General features: G+C 41.5%; 2 protein-coding genes and 1 long non-coding RNA gene across 3 annotated transcripts in view; all 3 read left to right on the plus strand.

Moving 5' to 3' along the window:
* LOC148739410 (uncharacterized) overlaps nucleotides 1–1,606 on the plus strand; it is a 1,939-nt gene extending 333 nt beyond the window's left edge. The window contains exon 2 of the long non-coding RNA XR_015997387.1: nucleotides 1–1,606. This exon is cut by the window's left edge and continues 70 nt beyond it. This is a non-coding gene — a long non-coding RNA (uncharacterized LOC148739410).
* LOC111318843 (uncharacterized) overlaps nucleotides 1–21,188 on the plus strand; it is a 77,103-nt gene that overhangs the window by 44,008 nt on the left and 11,907 nt on the right. Inside the window, exons 7-8 of the mRNA XM_088749474.1 lie at nucleotides 1,687–1,809; nucleotides 2,117–2,239. Of these exons, the coding sequence (XP_088605600.1) occupies nucleotides 1,687–1,809; nucleotides 2,117–2,239 (246 nt within the window). The remainder of the gene's footprint in view (nucleotides 1–1,686; nucleotides 1,810–2,116; nucleotides 2,240–21,188) is intronic.
* On the plus strand, nucleotides 2,837–5,183 carry LOC111347356 (lactadherin-like). The gene is made up of 2 exons (XM_022954607.2): nucleotides 2,837–3,161; nucleotides 3,866–5,183. The coding sequence occupies exons 1-2, from the start codon at nucleotides 2,898–2,900 to the stop codon at nucleotides 4,004–4,006; spliced, it is 405 nt and encodes a 134-aa protein (XP_022810342.2). The 5' UTR covers nucleotides 2,837–2,897; the 3' UTR covers nucleotides 4,007–5,183.

Below are 21,188 nucleotides of genomic sequence, written 5' to 3' on the forward strand. Positions count from 1 at the left end.
TTTCTAAAGTTAGATAACGAGAGTCGGAAGTAGTCGCACGCAATTCTGTTTTTGGTCTCGCTGAGGGCATAGCGAATTATACCCTCAGGGGGGTCATTCCCATAGTGGAAGGTAGATTTATTTCGAAATTTCCAGATGCTGTACAGAATTGTCTTAATTAGAAAGCGGGCAATACGATTCTGTTTTGGACTAGCGGGGGTCCAACGAAAAAAGAAAACATAGGTACAGGATGGGAGAAATCTAGTTCCAGGGATAGAGGAGATAATAGGAGAAAAGTGGGTCCATACAGATTTCACACGGGGCAATTGAGAAAATAGTGATCTAAAGTTTCTTTACGGGAACAAAAGGCGCACCTATCTGAGTCGATATATCCCCAATTCTTTAGAGAATCGCGGACCTTAATAGCGCGAAGTACAATTTTCCAGAGTATGTCGTTCTTATAATTTTCACAAAAGTCATCTCGCACTAAATTCCAAAATTTGTCAAGATTAAAGTCAATCGGAAGGAAGGGAGTCCAAAAGCGATGAAGAATTGGAGATGTGGAGTTTTCGTTCAAGAGACTTCGATAACACTTCTTGGAAGAAAATTCAAAATCGCACTACTTCAAACGGTTTGTCGGGAAACGCGCCCGAAAATGACATAACACAACAGAGTGAGCTGTCAATATTTGCTAACGAATTCTATGCTTACTCTCCAAACAACTTTGACTCAGCAGTTTGAAAAACTGCAAAATACTATTGAAAGAACTTGGTCCACAGAGAAAAATAATCTGTTGGCGAAGTTCGAGGGAGAATACAGGAGTGAGAGTGACAATGAATATGGCGCCAAAACCAAAGATCGCCCTCGGTGCGACGGGCCTCGGCCAAAACGCCAAAGAGTTGCCTCCCCATCACAAATATCTGTCTTGTCAGACGATGCGACAGAAACCGCTGCAAAACGGTCGAAAAGCGTAGATAAAAAATGTGATGTACTCGACGCAATTGCTCAACGCCTCCCAAAGACAGAGCCGACCGACGTTGCTGTCAACGAACAACTTGCTACACTCGTGAACGGACTCATGTTGAAATTGAAAAAACCTGAAGAATCAAAACTCAAAGAAGAAGGAGAAAAATCCTCCGACCGCAAAACTGCGAAAGTTTGGTCGTCACAAAAGTGGACGAGCTTATTTGGAACAGGCTGAGGCCGAACACGAGGTCCTTTGACTCGAGGGTACAAAAAGCCCAAGGCATGTTGATCAAAGGTGTCACTGAGGTCACCAAAATGCCCAATGAAATGCTGGACCTGAAGTCCAAAGCAAATGACGAGTCAGTGAATTACAGTATAGATTATGAGAGCAAACTTAACCGGCTGATCGACAAAGGAATGTCAGCTATAGAAATGCTTAGCTACGCAAATTTCGAGATTAACATGAGACGATGAGAGTGAATAAAACCCGACCTCAATGAAGACTACCAAACCTCGCTATTCTCCTCGTCAGTCCCTGTGAACAACTTCCTATTCATCTGATGTAGAAAACTTACCGTCATCTCGCGGTACAATACTCAATTCTTTTCGCACAAAGGCAATAGAGATTAAAAAAAAAAAAAGAAAAAAAAGAAAGAAAAACTGGGTTGCTCAACTTAATTCCTAGTCATCCACGATATTGTTTTGTCCAAAAAACTACGTTGACATTCCTAATACTTACAGATATCGATGAGTGCGGTAATAGAAGCCATGTTTGTGATATGAAAGCCAACTGTACCAACACTAAGGGCTCTTATAATTGCACATGCAAGGAAGGATACAGTGGAGATGGATGGTCATGCCAAGGTAATTCAGATTAGCCTCACAAGCCGAAACTATATATTAACTATCGTCTTAGTAGATGTTACTTCTTGGATTTCTGAATGCTGTTCCATCTATGAGATGAAAATGGCAATATACCGACGGCAAGTCATGTGGACACTTTCTCCAGCTAGCATTTACTTTACGAAACTCACCGAAGTCGCCTATTTTGTTCGTATATCACGACTGATATACTTTTCAGCGATATGATTTTGTTCGTTTATTCCTTTGTTTGTTTGTTTTTGGGTTTTTTGCTTCTATTGAATTGCCACGACATCCCTTTTACTTCCAGATATCGATGAGTGCAGTAACGGAGACCATCTCTGTGACGTCAATGCGAACTGTACCAACACTGACGGTTCCCACAACTGCACCTGCAGGGAAGAATACATCGGAGATGGACAGTCATACCAAGGTACGAGCGAATAATGAATCAGAAATATGACTTTGATCGCACGCTACATCACAGTAGTCTTAGCATTAAACAAAGCATCGTTAGCAGGAAGTATTATCCCATTAAGTGCTACGTGTTGCATTTTAAGCAGCCTTACCCATGCATGTTTATGCAGGGTTCGCCATGATTTACATTTTTCCTGTTTCAGAGCCATTATATTGGTGGGTTAAAAATATTTGTGTTGAAATGTTCGTTTACAATATCTAATTCGTAAAACACAAGAAGGAGAAACCTTTGTTTTATCCTTTGCAATGATTAATAGCATCGCAAGACTGAGAGTATTTATCCTATTTAAGGCAACAAAAATAAAAATAAAATGCAAAATATATTTATTGTGTCTCAGATATTGACGAATGTAAAGGAAATCACTCTTGTCACCTGAATGCTACCTACGGGAACGGCAACAGATCGTACGTTTATACTTGTAAGCCCGAATGTACTGGAAATGGACGCAATTATACAGCTACTTAATGTCTTACTTTTGTGACCCATCACATTCGAGAGAAAAGTAATCCGTGCCCAAAGTGTGTACTTATCGTATCATACTTTTCCAGACAGAAAAGGAAAAAGATGTGGGCCGGTTGGTGTGGCAGACAAGAATACAATTCCAGATGCCAGAATGACAGCAAGCAGTATGTTTGATGATGATTATGCTTCATACCTCGGCCGACTGAATGAAACCAGGAGACGAGGAGGGTGGTGTCCTAAGACTACAGGTGATAGAACCGACTACCTTCAAGTAGATATGGGTTCAGTGCTGTCTGTTTGTGCTGTGGCTACTCAAGGAGAAGAGGAACTTCTGGAATGGACCACCAACTATAAATTGTGCCTATCCATTGACGGTTCAACTTGTAACCTTTACGAGGAGAAGAATAAAACAAAGGTTTGGAAATACCAGTAAATAAAGGGTTGATTTGATCAACAACTATGAGTAATGGTTATAGGGAAAGGGGACTCTAACTTGGTCCGTGAATAACGTGAGTGAGTTACAACATTGTATCACTGCAAGCAAGAGTGTGAATTGTCGTTAGTCACAAGTATGGTTATTGACTTTACGGTGGGACGGAAAGTCGTGACCAATTAGCCTGAAATATTGCAGAGTTGGAGAAACAAAATACCCATCTTTTAAACGCATTAATGAAGAACAGATAACCTGTTTTGCAAGGGAAAATGGACCACATGTCTAGAAGGTTTGAAAAGGACTATCATTGACACTTTTTCGTAAAAATTAAAGAGCGTGGCTAATACGAATGGTTTGCAACCAGATATAAAGTTAAAGAAATCGTTTCATGTTTAACATTTACTTCTGGATATCGTAAGACGAGTAATAAACGAGCGATCAAATAAAGAAAAGTGACAGAAAATTATACTCCGTTTGGAAAATTTGGGCCGTAACAAAAAGGGCACAAGTTGTATCAAAGATGTGAACTGTTGAGACGTGCTCAGAGGCCCCTCTCGTGCTTACCCCTCCTGCCCTCTCCCCCCACCTAACAGCACCTCCTTACTTAAATGAAATATAAAATTAGTGGACTATCACAAGGTGTTCAGTTTCTTTTCTCTTTTTTTTCTCGGTTTGCTTTCTTCCAGGTGTTTCAAGGGAACTCGGATCGAACAAGTATCGTGAAGCATTCACTCAGAACTGACTTCAAAGCAAGATACGTTCGGTTTTATCCTGTCTCATACCACAACTGGCCTTGTTTGAGGGTTGAAATATATGTGTTTAAGTAATATATTTAAGATGTCTACTGGAAAAAAAAAAAACAATTTACAGTAGGAAAATAAAAATTACCAAACAAACTGAAAAACTTTGTTAACAATCTAACCACTAAACCCCTTTCGCCGCAGTATAATAAAACAGTTATACATGATAAACGTTAAGATGAAAAGGTATTCTAGATCTGTTCTGAAAGCTGTGTTTAGTCACTGTCGCTTATTCATTCTGCATTATGGTTAGTTACTATCGGTGTGAGTTTTCTCAATTTTCCGATAAGTTGATAGCATATGCAAACAATACCAGTAGATACAGAGGAATCGAGATTCCTGAAGCGTGGATGCCTGTAACTTAAGGGCGGAGTAACCAGCCCACCCAACGACACATCAGACCTCTAACGGAGCAACGTCATCTTGGAGCATTAATGTACCAACAAGAGCGCTCTAAAACATACCAATAGCAGCTCACTATGCCACAACAGTAGCACTGGGTAACTATTCAGCGTCATTGCTTGATGAAGAAAAGCACTTAAGCGTTGGTAGAGTCACAATTTACATTTAATAGCTTGATCACAACTCCACACTGAACAGTAGATGATCTTTTTGATGAGAAAAAAGGTTACGCTTAATGTTCAGTTAGTTTCCAAGATCTGCTTTTTGAGGCACTTGATAATAATTAATGAGTTAAAACGTATGACATGTAAAATTCCCATCAAGAAAAAGAAAGGATGGTGCTGTATAAGCTAATTAATATGTATTTTGAAAGGGTTTGCACCATTTCGTCTGGAGTCCCTTGTTGTGATGATCTTTGAAATAGAACTATAGCAACAAACAAAACCGAGAACAACTTTCAAACTAAGCTAAGCCATAACTTTTGCAGGGATAACTCTTAATGTAGGTCGACAATTATGAATAATGTCAAATAAATAATAATAATAATAATAATAATAATAATGATAATAATGATAATAATAATAATAATATAATAATAATAATAATAATAATAATAATAATAATAATAAAACAAACGAACAAACAAAAGGAGAAAAAAATACGTACCTCCCAGAAATCTGATGTTTCTTTTAGCAATACACCCCTTGATAGCATGGAAGTTGAATTAGAAATCTTAAGATCTATCAGTACTTTAGTTATTATGATTGGTAGCTAACTCTCAAATTGCCTACATTAGTGTAGGGGGCCTTTCTGGAATAAACCGAGTGGTCTGGGTCCTACTGGCTCGGCCGAGTGAGTTCTAATTAGTTATTCATACCGCGTAGGTGCGCGAGGGTGATTTTTAGGGTTTATTCATACAGCAGAGGTATAAGATACAATGAAATATATGAAGTTCATATATTTTGTACTGCGGTATTAGATACATATGATGCACGGTCCTCGCAGTAGATAGCGCTATTTAAGCAAAAGCGAAAATCAGACCTGAAAAAAAAATCAGGCCTGTACGGGATTCGAACCACTAACATCTTTTTTAGGTCTGATTTTCACTATTGCTTAAATAGCGCTATCTACTACGAGGATCGTGCATCCTATGTATCTAATACCGCAGTAAAACATATATGAACTTCATATATTTCATTGTATCTCATTTATCGCTTTCACAGGTTTATTACGAATCAACTTAACAGCCTGCTCCCAGTTGGCTTGTTAGCTCAATTGGTAGAGCGCTGCACTAGTATCGCAGAGGTCAGTGGTTCGAATCCCGTACAGGCCAGATTTTTTTCAGGTCTGATTTTCGCTATTGCTTAAATAGCGCTATCTACTGCGAGGATCGTGCATCATATGTATAGCAGAGGGATAGGAGGGGTTTCTAGGGTCAGGGTTAAATCAGTGTAGATGTACGAGGGATTTTTTGGGGTTAAGGTTAGATCTCGCGTTGGTTCGTGAGTCGGGTTTTTCAGTTTTTAAAAAAATTAACGGTACAAAAGAAACAAAAGAATCCAAGATGACGACGAATTAAAGAAAAGTGAAAGGACTCTATATTACGCGTTTGGGTATCGCGGGTTAGGTTTCTAACCGATTAAGACGGAGAGCAAAACAAGTATTTAAAAAAAAACCCAAAAGGTTTTCACAGGCATGTTGTACACGTTATTCAGGACGCATGACTTTTACGTTTAAAAAATTAGTGTCGTTTAAAACGCAAGTTTGGTAAACAAGAATAGACACGTAAGATTTTTGCATATTTCACAAAAGACGATTATTTGTCACACATTACGTTGTCATAAGAGGTATTTGGAGCGAAGAACTTGAAAATAAGTGACATAGACCAAAAATGAAGGTTGACAGTATAACTGATGGAATGTATTTTTCTCTCCCACTTTTTGGTCGTAGGTTTCATTTTCCTCGATTTAGGTAGTCACTTGTTTGCGCATGACGCCGAGATCATGTGTAGCGGTTTTTTTCTTTGACTATGGCTAATATCTCGTCTAATATGGCTCTTGCCCCTGGAGGGTTTTCTTTCATGTTTTTGCCCAAGTGTGTTAAAAAAGAGTTCTTTAGACGACGCCAAAAAAACGGTTATCGCACCAAATTAGTGACATAATAAAGTCAGGACGAGGAAGAATCTTACGAGCATTATAACGCACTGCTCAATCTGTAAGAGATGTACGAACGTAAGACACAGGGATTGACAAGCTGTCAAAGTGTGCCGGTAGACCTTGTCGCTATAAACTCTTGGTCAGTATTATAATGTCTGACTTTACGATTTCTCCTGTGATTGCGGTCAAGGCGAATGGTGTGCACTAAAAGAAGAAGAAGAAATAGATAGAGAAGCGTTTTGGCAGGACAATTTAAAAAAGATAAGAGCACTTTATAAACCAAAGTGGATAGACGAAATATGAATGTTTCTTATGAATGATAAACAGTGTCACACAACTACCCATACCGGTTCTAGGACAATAGAGTACCCACACTTGAAAATTAGAATGAAATGTTTGAGAGATGTAGGAAGGAATCACATAATGAAAGCGTTGAATAAATCCTGGTTTAGGGTTAAATCACGTAGGTTATAAGAGCGTGTTTTTTTCATGATTTGAAAAAATAAAGGTCTTCTAAGATGGTGTAAAAACAATAATAATAATGAAACCTAAGATGGTGTTTAATCCTCCCTTAGGGAAACTGATTTCAAGATAAAATGAATATTCAAAAAACGTTCATTTTAGAATAAGAGGGAAAATATTGTCGTGACCAGGTTTCGAACCTGGGTTATTGCGGTCACTCACACGACCACACCCTTAACTCTCACCCTAAGTCCAATTCCCTAACCCACTTATTCCCATAGAAAAATCAAAATAAAAACCCTAACAGTCAAACATCAGAGTGAGAAAAACAATGGAAACAATAAAACGCAAGATGGTGACTCATACTTCTAAAGGTAAAAGTGATTTCAAGATGTCATTAGCATTCGTATCGTGTAAAAAAAAAATCGAGAATAAACGGTTTGTTTCCGCCTAAACCCTATGATGGGATGTGAATAATTCATCCCACTCCAATGAAATGAAAATAGTTTAGATGGTGATCACTCAGTACATGAGTATTCAAAATTCTCTGAAAATGAACAATGATCCGTTCGAAGTATAAACATGCGAAAGCTTTTCTCTTAATAAAAATGTTTGCTTTAGTTCAAATCTTAATTAAAAATAAACTGTAGCGCGCGAGTGTGATCACTAGCAGTGACGAAAGTGATTTAAATTCTATACAAAATTCCACAAGTGAGGAAAATAACAACGATACATCGACGCAATTCAATGACAATGATTCGAAGAGAAATAATTAAATCTCCCGTTTTATACATTAAAAAATTATCAGAAAAAATTGAACGAAAAAGGTATTCAAAAACGCAGCACCATGCTCATGAACATTCCCATTTCTCGGGAAAAATGAGCCATAGAGCAGACAAACCGGGGGAAAATACGAAATGCCAGCAGGCGTTGTAAACTAGGTAGTCTCATGATTATCTGTTTATCAAATTTGAATCAAGTCATAGCATCCTTACATGTTTTTCGGATCAAAGTCAATGACCTGTCTGTAGAAATTGTTTCTGAGTTATGATGTGTCAATCAATGATAGACCAATGGAAATTTAGCAATGGGTGTATAAGAGTGGCTATGAGTCAGAATGGTATGATCATACATGGGACCAAACTGATGATGAAGAAAGTTCGATTTTATCCAATCAGACAAGTGGTGTATCTCACTGAAATTCATCCCTACATAGAAGTCGAAGAGAAGATAAATACAATCAAACCGTTCTTGGATACTCCGTTTAAACACAAAATAAAATCGGTAAAAGAGAGGCAACATAGCAAGTACCTATATACAAGCACGTTTTACACAAAACCTTGACATCTATATGTGATAAAGCGATTGGAAGAATTACAAGGAGCATAGTCCAAATACTTATTTAGCTCATATGATATGGACTTGCTTTACATGTGACGAAACATGACTAAAACGTAAAATTATTCATATGGACTCACTCGTTCTAGTCATTTTATTCCCCAACTTTACTCAGTTCGCGGTAAGACATTACCACTTCGAGTTCTATGTAGGAATGAATAACTCATTAGAACTCACTCGGCCGAGCCACTTGGAGCCAGACCTCTCGGTTTATTCCAGAAAGGCCCCTTATACTACTGCCTACACAAGAATTTAGATTTAATTCAGATCAAATCTTCATGAAAATGAACCTTACATGATGTATGCCAGAGAAATCGGGATAAAACTGTGCATAATTTGGGAATACTTAGAACTTGATGCAACTGTAAATTAGACCAATACTGTTATAAAACGATGGTCTTTCAAGTTTGGTTGATCTGGAGCATCGAGTATCAAACTATTGTAAATTTCAACAGAGTTTAGATATAGAGAAAAACCCTGGTCCTGCTCCAATGTACATTGACCCTAGCAAAACAATAACGGCAAAAAATTGTTGATGTTTGTGGAACTGAAGTAAGTTTAGATCGTAAAAGTGATTACAGTGAAGGAACATTGTCTGATTCGGTTGACAGCAAGTCGATTCTCGAAAATCTTGTAATAGATAATAGTGAATGCACAGGGATTTTAATGTGGTTTTCAGTTTATTTGTATAACATTTAATTTTAAACTCACAAAAAAGTCAAAATATGTGTATTCCCTCTTGGTATTTAATGAAGTAGTTAGTGGTTAGTAGTTCTTTATTTAATGTGGCACTGTTACCGGCCGCGGAAGGAGAGGTCGAAATCATTTACATTGAAAGCAAACATACAAGCAATATGGCGGACCAAAACGAACCTCGTGCGTTTATTTACTCTTTTTGCCATGGCAACCCGTGACAAATACGTTTACATGGGAAGGGGAAGGGTGGTTTCCGTTTTCTCAACTTATCCTTAACACACTTCCCCACTGTAAAGATGTCTTCCTCGACATTTATGATACTGCAGAGACCGTTGCCTCTGTGACAATACTTGAAAATACTAGTTTGTTTTACACATCCGAACTTCGTTTAGGAAAGGGGTGATCAGGCCCTCACCTCCCGAAACTACACAAACACCCTAAGACTGTTTCCAACTAGTGTAAAATACTACCAAAGTTCAAGCACTTTGATGAATAAATTCCTAAGTTTATGGAGGAGCAATAAGTAGTTCGCTGGTCGCACTTAATGAAAGTTCAAAAGTCGGTTTTTTTTTGAGAGAAAAAAGTTTCTTTTAAGGTTTTTAGAGTTCTTAACCAACTCAACAGCTAAACAGCATCACTTGAGCATCAGGATCAATGTTCAATTGGTCCAGTAAGGGTACACTCCAACAGGTCCATAAGAGACAGGGTATGTCCATGGCCAGACACAGTACAGCCCTGTATAATTATAATTAGGTGGTCCAACGACAGTTCCTTTGAAAGTAGGTGCTGAGGGCGTCACACCCACAGTATGATTTGTCGTTCTCTGATAGTATCTGGGGGTTCCCAAGGTGTCGTACGTTAGCATGGTGGGTGCCCTGTGCTGCCTAATAGGTGGTCCATGGGTTTCTCCACTGTCTGACAGGTTCCCTTCTAGTGGCTCCTCCACTGGCTCCGAGAATTCCGCTGCATCTCCAGCGTGAGATGTCTTCTCTTGTGAGAATGGCACTTCTGCCAATCCTTTGTCTTGCACTGGAGAGAATGCTAGTATCCCATCTAGCTCGTCATCGGAATTGTTTTCTGGACTGGGGTCAGGTGGTGTCTGAGGCGATTTGCTTCTTTTCAAAACTCGTTTTGCTTTTCTACAGGTCTTGTCTTGTCGTACTTCAAAGGGCAAATCATTACAAGGTAGAAGAAGATTTCGGTGAATAACACGTCGACGCCCCGCACCATTCTCCGGCTTAACTTCATAAACGGGACTCGCTTCTCCTTTTCGCTCCACAACTTGATGTACTGTATCTTCCCAATAGGACCTGAGCTTTCCAGGACCACCTCTTTTACTCAAGTTTCGCATTAACACTCTATCGCCTGCTTGTAAAATAGAACTATTAACTTTTTTGTCATACTATTTCTTGTCCTTTTTACCAGATGATTCAGATCTCTTCGAAGCTAACGAATAGGCTTCCTTCATCACTGACTGCCATTCCTTGACATAGGTTGAGTAGTTCGAAGAAAACTTAGGCTCTATGCCAAAGATCACATCTATTGGAAGTCTGAGCGACCGACCAAACAACAAGAGGAATGGTAAGTATCCTGTAGCCTCGTGCCGAGTACAATTATAGGCATGTACCACTTTGTGCAGACTGTCATTCCTGTGTGACTTCTTAGTTTCGGGCAATGTCCGCAACATGGCAATGAGTGTTTGGTTAAGTCGTTCCGTTTTCCCGTTTCCTTGTGGATGGTAAGGTGTTGTTCGAGATCGCACCACGCCACAGCTTTCCTCAAGCTGGTGAAACAACTGATTCTCAAATTCGCCTCCTTGGTCATGTAAGATTCTAGCAGGAAATCCAAAACGCAGTATAAAGTCACTATACAGCTTAGTCGCTGCTGTGCGGGCTGACTTGTTCTTGGTCGCGTGTGCTTGGGTGAACCTGGTGAAATGGTCTACAATTACAACGATGTACTCATATCCACCGCTGCTCCTTTCTAAGTGAACAAAGTCTAACGACACAATTTCAAATGGTGCAGAACTGTGGATGTTTTCTATCGGTGCCCCTAGTTCAACATGAGGTCTTCTTTGCTTTAGACAACTGGAAACACGTGTGACAAAATGTTCAATGTCTCTTTTCATGCGCGGCCAAAAGAATCGTTCTCTCATTAGGTGGAGGACTCGTTCTACTCCCAAATGTCCCATTTCTTCGTGTAACTCCTGGGATACTGTTCTATGAAACTTCTGAGGAAGAACAAGTTGTACATTGGAGCCACTTCTGCGGCGAAGGATTCCGTCTTCTTCAACCACTAGTTTCTTCCATTCACGTAAGAGGGACCGCAAGTCGGGTGGCGCTCTCTGCTCGTCTTGTAGAGTTGGACGTTTGCCACTTTGTTTAAATTCAATCACTTTCCCAATGGCAGGGTCTTCTCTCTGAGTCTGGTAGAGTTCCTTGGGTGTAAGAGGTTGCACTTGCAGGGTAACCTTATCATCCATCATGCGCTGAACTCCTCTTGGTCTACTGGATAAAGCCGCAAGCCAAACTGCTTCTCCTTGGCGCTGAGCGTTTATAGCTTCCACTGTGGCTTTAATCCATTCTGGCTCAACTTCCTCCTTACATTCACTAATATATTGTTCGAAAGGCATCCGTGACAGGGCATCTGCATCTCTATTCGCAGTTCCTGGATCATACTTTACTGTGAAGTTAAAATCAGAGAGCGCTGCTACCCATCGGTAACCTGTAGCATTAAGCCTTGCAGAGATGAGTACATACGTTAATGGGTTGTTGTCCGTGTACACAGTAAAATGTGGCGCATAATAAAGATAATCTCTGAACTGTTCAGATATAGCCCATTTAAGGGCTAGATATTCTAGTTTGCTGGAGTGAAAATGGTACTTCCTCTCTGCAGCTGTTAGTGTGCGGGACTCGTAAGCAATAACTCGTAACTTTCCGTGCTGTCTCTGATACAGTGCACCACCTAGACTTCGCTCTAGTGCACCGGTGTGCAGGATAAATGGTTCAGAGTAATTTGGGGAAGCCATCACTGGTGGATTTGCGATTGAGGTGATTAGCTGCTCCAAAGCGTCCTGACATTCGCTGGTCCACTTGACTGGTTCACGTGATGACTGTTGACCTCTTTGCTTAGCCATCTTTCCGCTCGCCCTTCGTGTCCGTGCTGGACGTCCTTGCTAGTCTGGTCCCTTAAGGTGGTCGTACAGGGGCTTTGAAATCCTGGAAAAACGTTTGATGTATTTCCTGTAATAGCTTAACAATCCAGTCAGTTTGCGGACTTCTCCCACGGTCCTCGGCCGATATTCTTTGAGGCTTGTGACAGCTTTGGTACCCTCTGGATTTATCCTGTGACCACTCTGGCTTACTATCCTTCCAGGATAACGGACGTCCCGCAGGAACAGGTGACATTTGCTGGGTTTCAGCTTGATTCCATGTCTGCGAAGACGTCTTAACACTGTTCGTAAATTCTCCACATGTTCCTCGAAATGTCTTGGTATACACAATTATCTCATCCAAGTAGGGTATGCATATCTCGTCTCGAATCGCCTCTAAGCAATCCTCCATGTACCGTTGAAATTGGGCTGGTGCATTGGAAAGTCCGAATGGTATGCGAGTCCATTCATACAAGCCCCAAGGTGTGATGAGGGCTGTAAGATGTCTGCTTCCTTTCTCAATAAAGCCTTGCTGATATGCTTTTCCTTGGTATAATACTGAAAACCATGAGCTTCCTGCAAGGTTGTCAATTGTCTCTTGAATCCTTGGGATTAGATGACGGTCTTGCAATGTTTTACGGTTGAGCTCCCTGTAGTCAATACATAGGCGCAATCCCCCGTCCTCCTTCGTAACGCAGACAACTGGTGAGGCATAGGACGACTGAGACTTAGTTATCCATCCTCGGTTCAGCAAATCTTCTATATGATGCTTGACTTCAGTGTACAATGGGCGAGGTACCGAAGTATAAGTCTTCTGAACAGGCGTGGGGTCTGATAATGTCAGATTAATCTGAAGTCCCTTTATACTTCCCACATCTTCGTAGTCTTTGGAAAATGACTCCACCTCCTTTTGCAGCAGGATGATGGCCAATTGTCGCTAATCTTCAGTCAAACACCCAGTTCCACTTGTGGCGTCCTTACCGAGTGAGATGTTTCCTCTTTACGAGGGTCAACCCCTCGTTGTTGTGAGACCACAATGTCCTCTTTAGTCAAAGTTCTCTCCTCAGGGTGTGGCAGGTCCTTTCTTTGGACTTACAGGGGTGTGATGGATTGAACTAGGTGCAGGCTCCCCAATGGTGTGCGGCGACCAAGAATTATGTCATGCCTTATGGGACTATGAACTTCGATATTCACTTTACGCGGCGATCCCCTCGGCAACGAAAGTAGTTGTTCAGACAGTTCCAGTTCAGGTGGCAAGGTTCACTCTTGAGCTGGTTCAAACAGTACTGGTGTTCTTTCCTCTAGGAGACCGCAGTCAACACGACAAGCTACCGCAACTGTCTGGCCACGTGGCACTGTTAAGTTTTTCTTGCTGCTCCTTAACACACAAAATCTCTCAACACCCGCTCTTTGCACCAGATCAACAAATATAATTACATTCTCTTGCTCCACTTCACTGAAGGCTGATTTCATAACCTCATTAAGGGGCTCTGCGCTATCTTGTCCCATTGTTACGCTGATGACTCACAAGTTTACATCTCATTTAGTCCCAACGACAGAGCTGAACAACTTGCTGTAGTGAGGAGTATGGAGGACTGCATCAGAGACATTCGTCTTTGGATGTTGAATAATGATCTTAAATTAAATGACGACAAGACTGAATTCCTTATCATTGGCACATCACAACAGCTGGGAAAGCTCGACAATATCAGTATACGTGTGGGCGACTCAGACATACACCCCGTGCCAATTGCGAGAAATCTTGGTTCCTGGTTTGATTCAAGGCTCTCCATGGCAACACACATCACGAAAATTTGTGCCTCTTCATTTTACTACATTTATAATATTCGTCGGATCAGAAATTACCTTTCACAGCAGTCAACTGAAACTCTTGTCCATGCATTCATAACGAGCCGCCTGGACTATTGTAATGGCCTATTATATGGACTACCGGACTGCTTGTTGAATAAGCTGCAACAAGTACAGAATGCTTGTGCCAGACTTATTCTTAAAGAACAGAAATTTTGTCATATTACGCCCTTAATTTTTAAGTTACACTGGTTACCAATTAGATATAGAATTGAGTTTAAAATATTGTTAATTACTTTTAAGATTCTTAATTTTTTAGCCCCATCTTATCTATCCTCTCTTATTTCCCTTAGACCCCCCTCCAAATATAATTTAAGAAATTCCAGCGATAAGCTTTTACTTAGCCATCCATCATTTAAATCGAAAGCTACACTGGGGGACCGTTCCTTTACCTGTGTTGCTCCGAAACTATGGAACGAACTACCGCTGGATATTAGGAGCGCGGGAACAGTGAATATTTTTAAAGCTAAACTTAAGACTCACCTTTTTCGTAGTGCATTTTTATAGCTTTTTTTTAGCCATTCTAAGTTTACTTTTAATTGTTTCTTAAAATTATTGTAAGTCTATTTTAATGGTAATTTTTAATCTTGTAATGCGCATTTGAACATTTTATGGAATTTGCGCACTATAAATTTTAATATTATTAATATTATTATTATTTGGTCTGGGATTTTAATTACTTCTTCGATGACGTTAAAACCAATAATTGGGTATTCCAAGTCGTTTCTTACAACCAATAGTGGCACTCTGAGTGGGGTGGACGACGGAGCACCTGAAGTTAACTGAAACTGCACTTCTGCCCATCCATCAAACGGTATCGGTCCGCCATTAGCTCCTATCAGATTCAGTCCTGTTTCCTCTCCAAGCAACTCTGCAATTTTCCTTGGCTTTAAGGAGGGCAGATATTCTCCAAGCCAACTTTTCGACGCAATGAATACCTGTGCATCTGTGTCCCAAAGGACCGCGACTGGTACTCCATTCAACACACACGAAACCTTGCACTTTTTGCCCACGAGGTTAGCTACTGCTACATGTTGCTTGGGTGTTAAATGGCTGGCAAATACTTAACCATCTCCACGTTCCACTCGCAAGCGTTTCTCTGTTTCTAGATGTTCAATCGCCTAACAAAGTCTCTTGTGACTGCTCCAGTGAAGTTTCTGGTATCTCTGTCCACAATACCGAACCACTTTGCACCCTGAACACTGCTTGAAAACTTGATACTTCCCCGAATTTCTTTGACAACAAACGCATTTCTGGGACTTAGAGTTTTTTCTTAAGATTGGGCTACTTCCTGTCCCGTGGTTGTAGCCTGTTGTGTCTTACTGCAGAAAAGTGACGCCAATCCTTGGTTAAAACGGCCGACCGAACTTTAATAATCACTACCTAAACTAGAGTTACACAATTTATCACAACCTCAATATGCATGCAACTTAGCTATATATGTTTACTCTCTGGGACCTCTCATATCATGTATCTTACACCTAGTGATGGTTCCTATTATTTAAATCCTAATTCATTAACACTATAACATTAATTAAACCCTAGTTCATTAACACTATAACATCTCCTCCTGCTTAAACTACAAATTAAATTAACAGAAAAATAAGCAAAGCGAAAGAAAACGAAGCGAAAACTATTCCGAAACGTGTAATTGCCGTAATTGAGAGTGTTCTACTGAGAGTTCAATGTTCAACTACATCTCTTCAATTAAACGTTTAGGTTTCGATGGAATTCTAGATGAACGACGTCTGGGCTCTTCAGGAACAGTATTATCCGTAACATCTTCTTCTAGTGTAATACTCTGTCCAGGTGGTGCGACTTCAACCCAGGGCTTGGTAGACTTCTCATTCGGCATTGACTGTTGTTCGGGCGATAGGTCTTGACTTGTAACAGACACACTTGCATCTACCTTATCAGGCAAATCGATCTCTGGTAATTCACAGCTATTCGGCTGAACATCGGCTACCTTTGAGCCAGCTAGTTCTCGCAACTGATCGACATGTCTTTTCCAGAGCAACTTTTCAACTTGCACTCGGTATGTGACCGGACCCAGTCGATCTTGAACAACCCCTTTAGTCCAAGCCGATCCACGATTACGATAATCCTTCACCATGACAGGTTCACCAATCTCAAAACCGCGTCGAACCATGGGATTTATCTTCCTCGACTTTTTTTCCATCCGTGCAGACAAGTCGGGTCTAAGCAACTCAAGCCTTGTTCTCAATCTGCGACCCATCAAAATTTCTGCTGGTGGACAGCCAGTGGCGGTATGGGGCGTGGTTCGGTAGCTCAAAAGGAATCGAGCCAATTTCTGCGTTTGGGTACCCGGTTCATTCTTCATAACTCTCATGGCTTCCTTAAATGTCCGAACTGCACGTTCAGCTTCACCATTGGATGCAGGATGATATGGTGACGACAAACACAGGCGAACACCATTGGAAGTTAAGAAATCTTTCATTTCCCCAGCGACAAACTGCGGACCATTGTCTGCCACTATCTCCTCCGGCAAGCCATGCGTAGCAAACAAGCCGCGTAGAGCTCCAATTGTGGCGCGAGCACTGGTGGAGGACATTTGAATCACTTCCATCCACTTAGACTTGGCATCAACCACTATAAGAAACATTCCTCCATTGAATTGTCCAGCAAAATCCACATGTAAACGCTGCCACAGGCGAGTAGGCCAGATCCATGGGTTGACCACCTTAAAAGGCGCCCTACAACGGTTGGCTTGACAATCAATGCAATCTCTCACGGTCTGTTCGATGTCACCGTCCAGGTTTGGCCACCAGACATGCAATCGTGCCCAAGACTTCATTCGCACCATTCCTGGGTGGTTAAGATGTAATTCAGACAGCACCTCCTGTCGATATCTAGAGGGTATCACTACTCTTGTACCACGCAACAAACAACCATCCTCAACTGTAAACTCTTCACGTTTGGCGCGATAAAATCTGAGTTCCTCTGGCGTATTCTCTTCTGCTGGCCAACCATGCAATACGTAATGTAAGACACGTGACATAACAGGATCACTTCTTGTAGCCTCTTTGCTTCTGGCTGCTGTAATGGGTGTACCTTCAATTCGAACTTTGTTGACTTGATCTCCCTCTATCGACCAGTCGTCAGCTTCTTCAATGGTTTTCCTAGGCAAGCGAGACAATGCGTCTGCATTTCCATGGTTCTTAGACGCACGATATTCGATGTCATAAGTCTAAGCTGCCAGTTGAATGGACCATCGCTGTAGGCAAGACGCGGCAAGGACTGGAATCCCACGTTTCGGACCAAGGATGTAGGTTAAGGGTTTGTGATCTGTCAGCAAAGTAAATCGTCGACCAAACAGGTACTGGTGAAACTTTTTTACACCAAAGATAATTGCCAAAGCCTCCTTTTCAATCATTGAATAGTTCTGTTCACTCGAGGAAAGAGTACGGGATGCAAAAGCTATCGGCTTCTCTTCGCCATCCTCAGAAATGTGTCACAACACAGCTCCTAATCCAAAAAACGATGAATCAACTGCCAGTCACACCGGCTTCTTTGGATCGTAATGTGCCAGCAAAGGTGCAGATTGCAAAAAGCCTTTCAGCTTCTGAAATGCTTCTTGACATTGTTTTGACCATTTCCACGGAATGTTCTCCACTAATAAACGATTCAATGGCTGAGCCAGGGTAGCCATGTCAGGAATAAATCTGCGATAGTAATTAATCAATCCCAGAAAGGATTCGAGTTCCGTTGGGTTCTCCGGTACTGGTACCTCTTGAATAGCTTGAACCTTACGAGGAGATGGGTGAATACCATCACGATCCACCACGAAAGCGAAGTATTCTACTGATGGTTTCATAAACACACACTTTTCTTTCTTCAACTTTATTCCCATGCAGCTCATTCGCTCCAAAGTGCCTTCCAGATTGCGAAAATGTGCTTCATCATTTGAGCCAGTGATAATGAGATCATCGAGAATACCACCAACACCCTGAAGACCAGTGATGACTGAATCCATTATCTTCTGAAAAATTGCAGGACTAGACGCTACACCAAAGGGGAGACGGGTGTATCGGAATAGGCCAAGGTGAGTATTGATCGTTACGTACTGTCTCGATTCCTCATCCAAAAGCACTTGCTGGTACGCTGAAGACAAGTCCAGCTTGGTAAACTTTTCCGCTCCATTTAACTGGGTGAACAGGTCGTCAGCCGTAGGCATTGGGTGTTCTGGTACATCCAAAACAGGGTTAATCGTTACCTTGTAATCACCACAGATTCGAACACTGCCGTCAGGTTTCAGCACGGGGACGATGGGCGTAGCCCAATCCGAAAAATCCACTTTTTCCAGCACACCGATCTTTTCCAGTCTTTGAAGTTCGTCAGCAATCTTCTCTTTTAACGCGAACGGTACTGGTCTGGGTTTAAAGAACTGCGGCAGTGCGTTTTCTTTAAGCTTCAAATGTGCAGTAACTCCTTTAATGGTTCCCAGATTACCATCAAATTACGATGAATACTTCGTTCGAAGCGAGTCCAACTGGTTAACCGATTCTAAGGAAATCTGCTTGATCTGTCCCCAGTCCAACTTCAACACGGATAGCCAATCGCGACCCATTAACACTGGACCATCATTTCCTGTGATAACAACCGGTAATACTGCTTCTTGATCGCGGTATGCTACTTGAACTCTAGCTTCTCCAATAACAGGAATTTCGTGACCAGAATAACTTCGTAGTTTCACGTCTGTGCGTTCCACAGGTTTTGACGCGAGAACATCAGTCCAAATACTCTTGGGAATAATAGTTACAGAAGCTCTTGTGTCAAGTTCCATGTCCACAGTTTTCCCATTGATTGCTACTGGTACAATAAACTCTTTACGTGTTCCACGGGAGTCTGAGACTGTAAGAATGGGCCAATCACTCCCGCTCACTGATTGCCTGACTGCCACATCTTCTTCGACGAAACGAACCTTCTGCTGTTTCCTCTTTTTTTCCCCAAATTTCGACTTTGCGTTCCACTTTTTCTTCCCAATTTCAGGTTTTTGCTCCTTCTCAGGACATTTCTTCACAGTGTGACCCACCTTTTGACAACCATGACACTTGGAATTGCGAAAGAAACACATGTCCGACGAGTGATTGACTTTTCCACAACGAAAGCACTCAGGAAATGTAGCTGCCAATTTTTTTACTTCTTCCACACTTCCTCCATGCAATGCAGTGGTTTCCTTGTCGGTCAGTTCCGCAGCACACGCCCTCACGACAGCCGTTTGTAAAGTTAAGTCCGCTACCGCGAGTAACTTGCGTTGAATCGTTCGCTCCTTTAAACCACATACGAATCGATCCCGAATCGCCTCTTCGCGATAACCGCCAAACTCACAAGTCTCAGCCAACTTTTTCAATCTAGCAACAAAATCTCTTATTGCTTCCGACTCTTGCTGTTCCGCCTTGTGGAACTTGAAACGCTCGGCTATGACTATCGGCTTCGGATCCAGGTGCTTGGCCAAATTATCCACAATTTCCGCAAAAGACAAATCTTTCGGCCTTCTTGGAGATACAATGCTTCTAAGTAACGCATACATCTTATTACCCATTAAGGTAAGTATTGTTGGTACCTTTTTTGCTTCCAACACATTGTTGACCTCGAAGAACATTTCCATTCGCTCGACATAATGCTTCCAGTCTGAGCCCGGTACAAACTCCTCAACTCGACCGATGAGCGAATTCACTACCACCATATGTTGTGCCGTCGGATTCGTCGGTTCTTCTGCTTCAGCCATCCTCGTCGCCAGTTGTTGTGTCTTACTGCAGAAAAGTGACGCCAATCCTTGGTTAAAACGGCCGACTGAACTTTAATAATCACTACCTAAACTAGAGTTACACAATATATCACAACCTCAATATGCATGCAACTTAGCTATATATGTTTACTCTCTGGGACCTCTCATGTCATGTATCTTACACCTAGTGATGGTTCCTATTATTTAAATCCTAATTCATTAACACTATAACATAAATTAAACCCTAGTTCATTAACACTATAACATAGCCCACGCCTGTTTCCCAAACCTTTTTTATCGCCACCATTCTTCTTCTTCTGAAAACAACGAGCCCAATGATCACCACTACCACAGATGTGACAATGGTCGCACGACTCTCCTCTACCTCTTGCTTGACAACTAGGACAGCCTAGGGGTCGACGGTACCATTGATGGTTCTGAGATCCTGGTGGGGTACTGGTCAATCTTTCGTCTTTAGCTTGATTCTTCTCAATAGACTCTTTCAAGGTGGAGAGTTCAGAATGGACTGCCTGTAGTGCAGCCATAAAATTATCTTCCTTAGTATTGCCTGTCTCGGTGCGTTTTAACTTCTTATCAAATGTTACAAACTGGACAGCCCCTTCCCCTGTCTGTGATGCATGTACTTTATTAACTTTTGGGTTCTTATGGCGAGTAGAAGATCCTAATTTTGACTTTCGCTCAGTTTTTTCCAAAAAAATTTCGTTCATTTCCTGAATAAGATCTTCATCCTGTACATTTGGGTTTTGGAGGGATGGCCTCAATCTGGTCCGGATGGCTTCATCCTGAATACCAGTGTCCACTGCGTGGAGAAACATACCCTGGACCAATGCTGGGTCATACTTCAATTGTGTGTCTGCCTCCTCTGAGGCAAAAAGGATCTTCTGCCTGGTATCTAGGACCCTGATGAGGAAGCCCTGAGAAACCTCCTGAGGCTCTTGAACGAATGTAGAGAGCTGACGATAAAGTTCTGTAGCACTCTTTTCCTGATAGTGGGATCTCAGTATACGTCTTAAACGAGGAAGGGTCAAACTTTCCAGACCTTCTAAATAACCTCTTAATCTCATCCCAGGGTTAATAGACCTGACTACGGCGTCCACTACTTCTAAGGGCTTGTAGCCCTTTTGCAAAGCACCCTCAATTTGTCTCACTAAGCTGACAAAACTCAGTTTGTCCTTTTGCCCCTGCTCCTCAATCTGACCGATAATCTTCAACTCTCTCTTGAAATCATTCGGTTGAAAATACAATAGTTTTACATCTTCAAGTTTAGGCTTACCCTCTCCAAGCAGCGGTTGAGAAATCATAGGC

This window comes from Stylophora pistillata, chromosome 2 (genome assembly GCF_964205215.1).
Source record: "Stylophora pistillata chromosome 2, jaStyPist1.2, whole genome shotgun sequence".
Lineage (NCBI taxonomy): Eukaryota > Metazoa > Cnidaria > Anthozoa > Scleractinia > Pocilloporidae > Stylophora > Stylophora pistillata.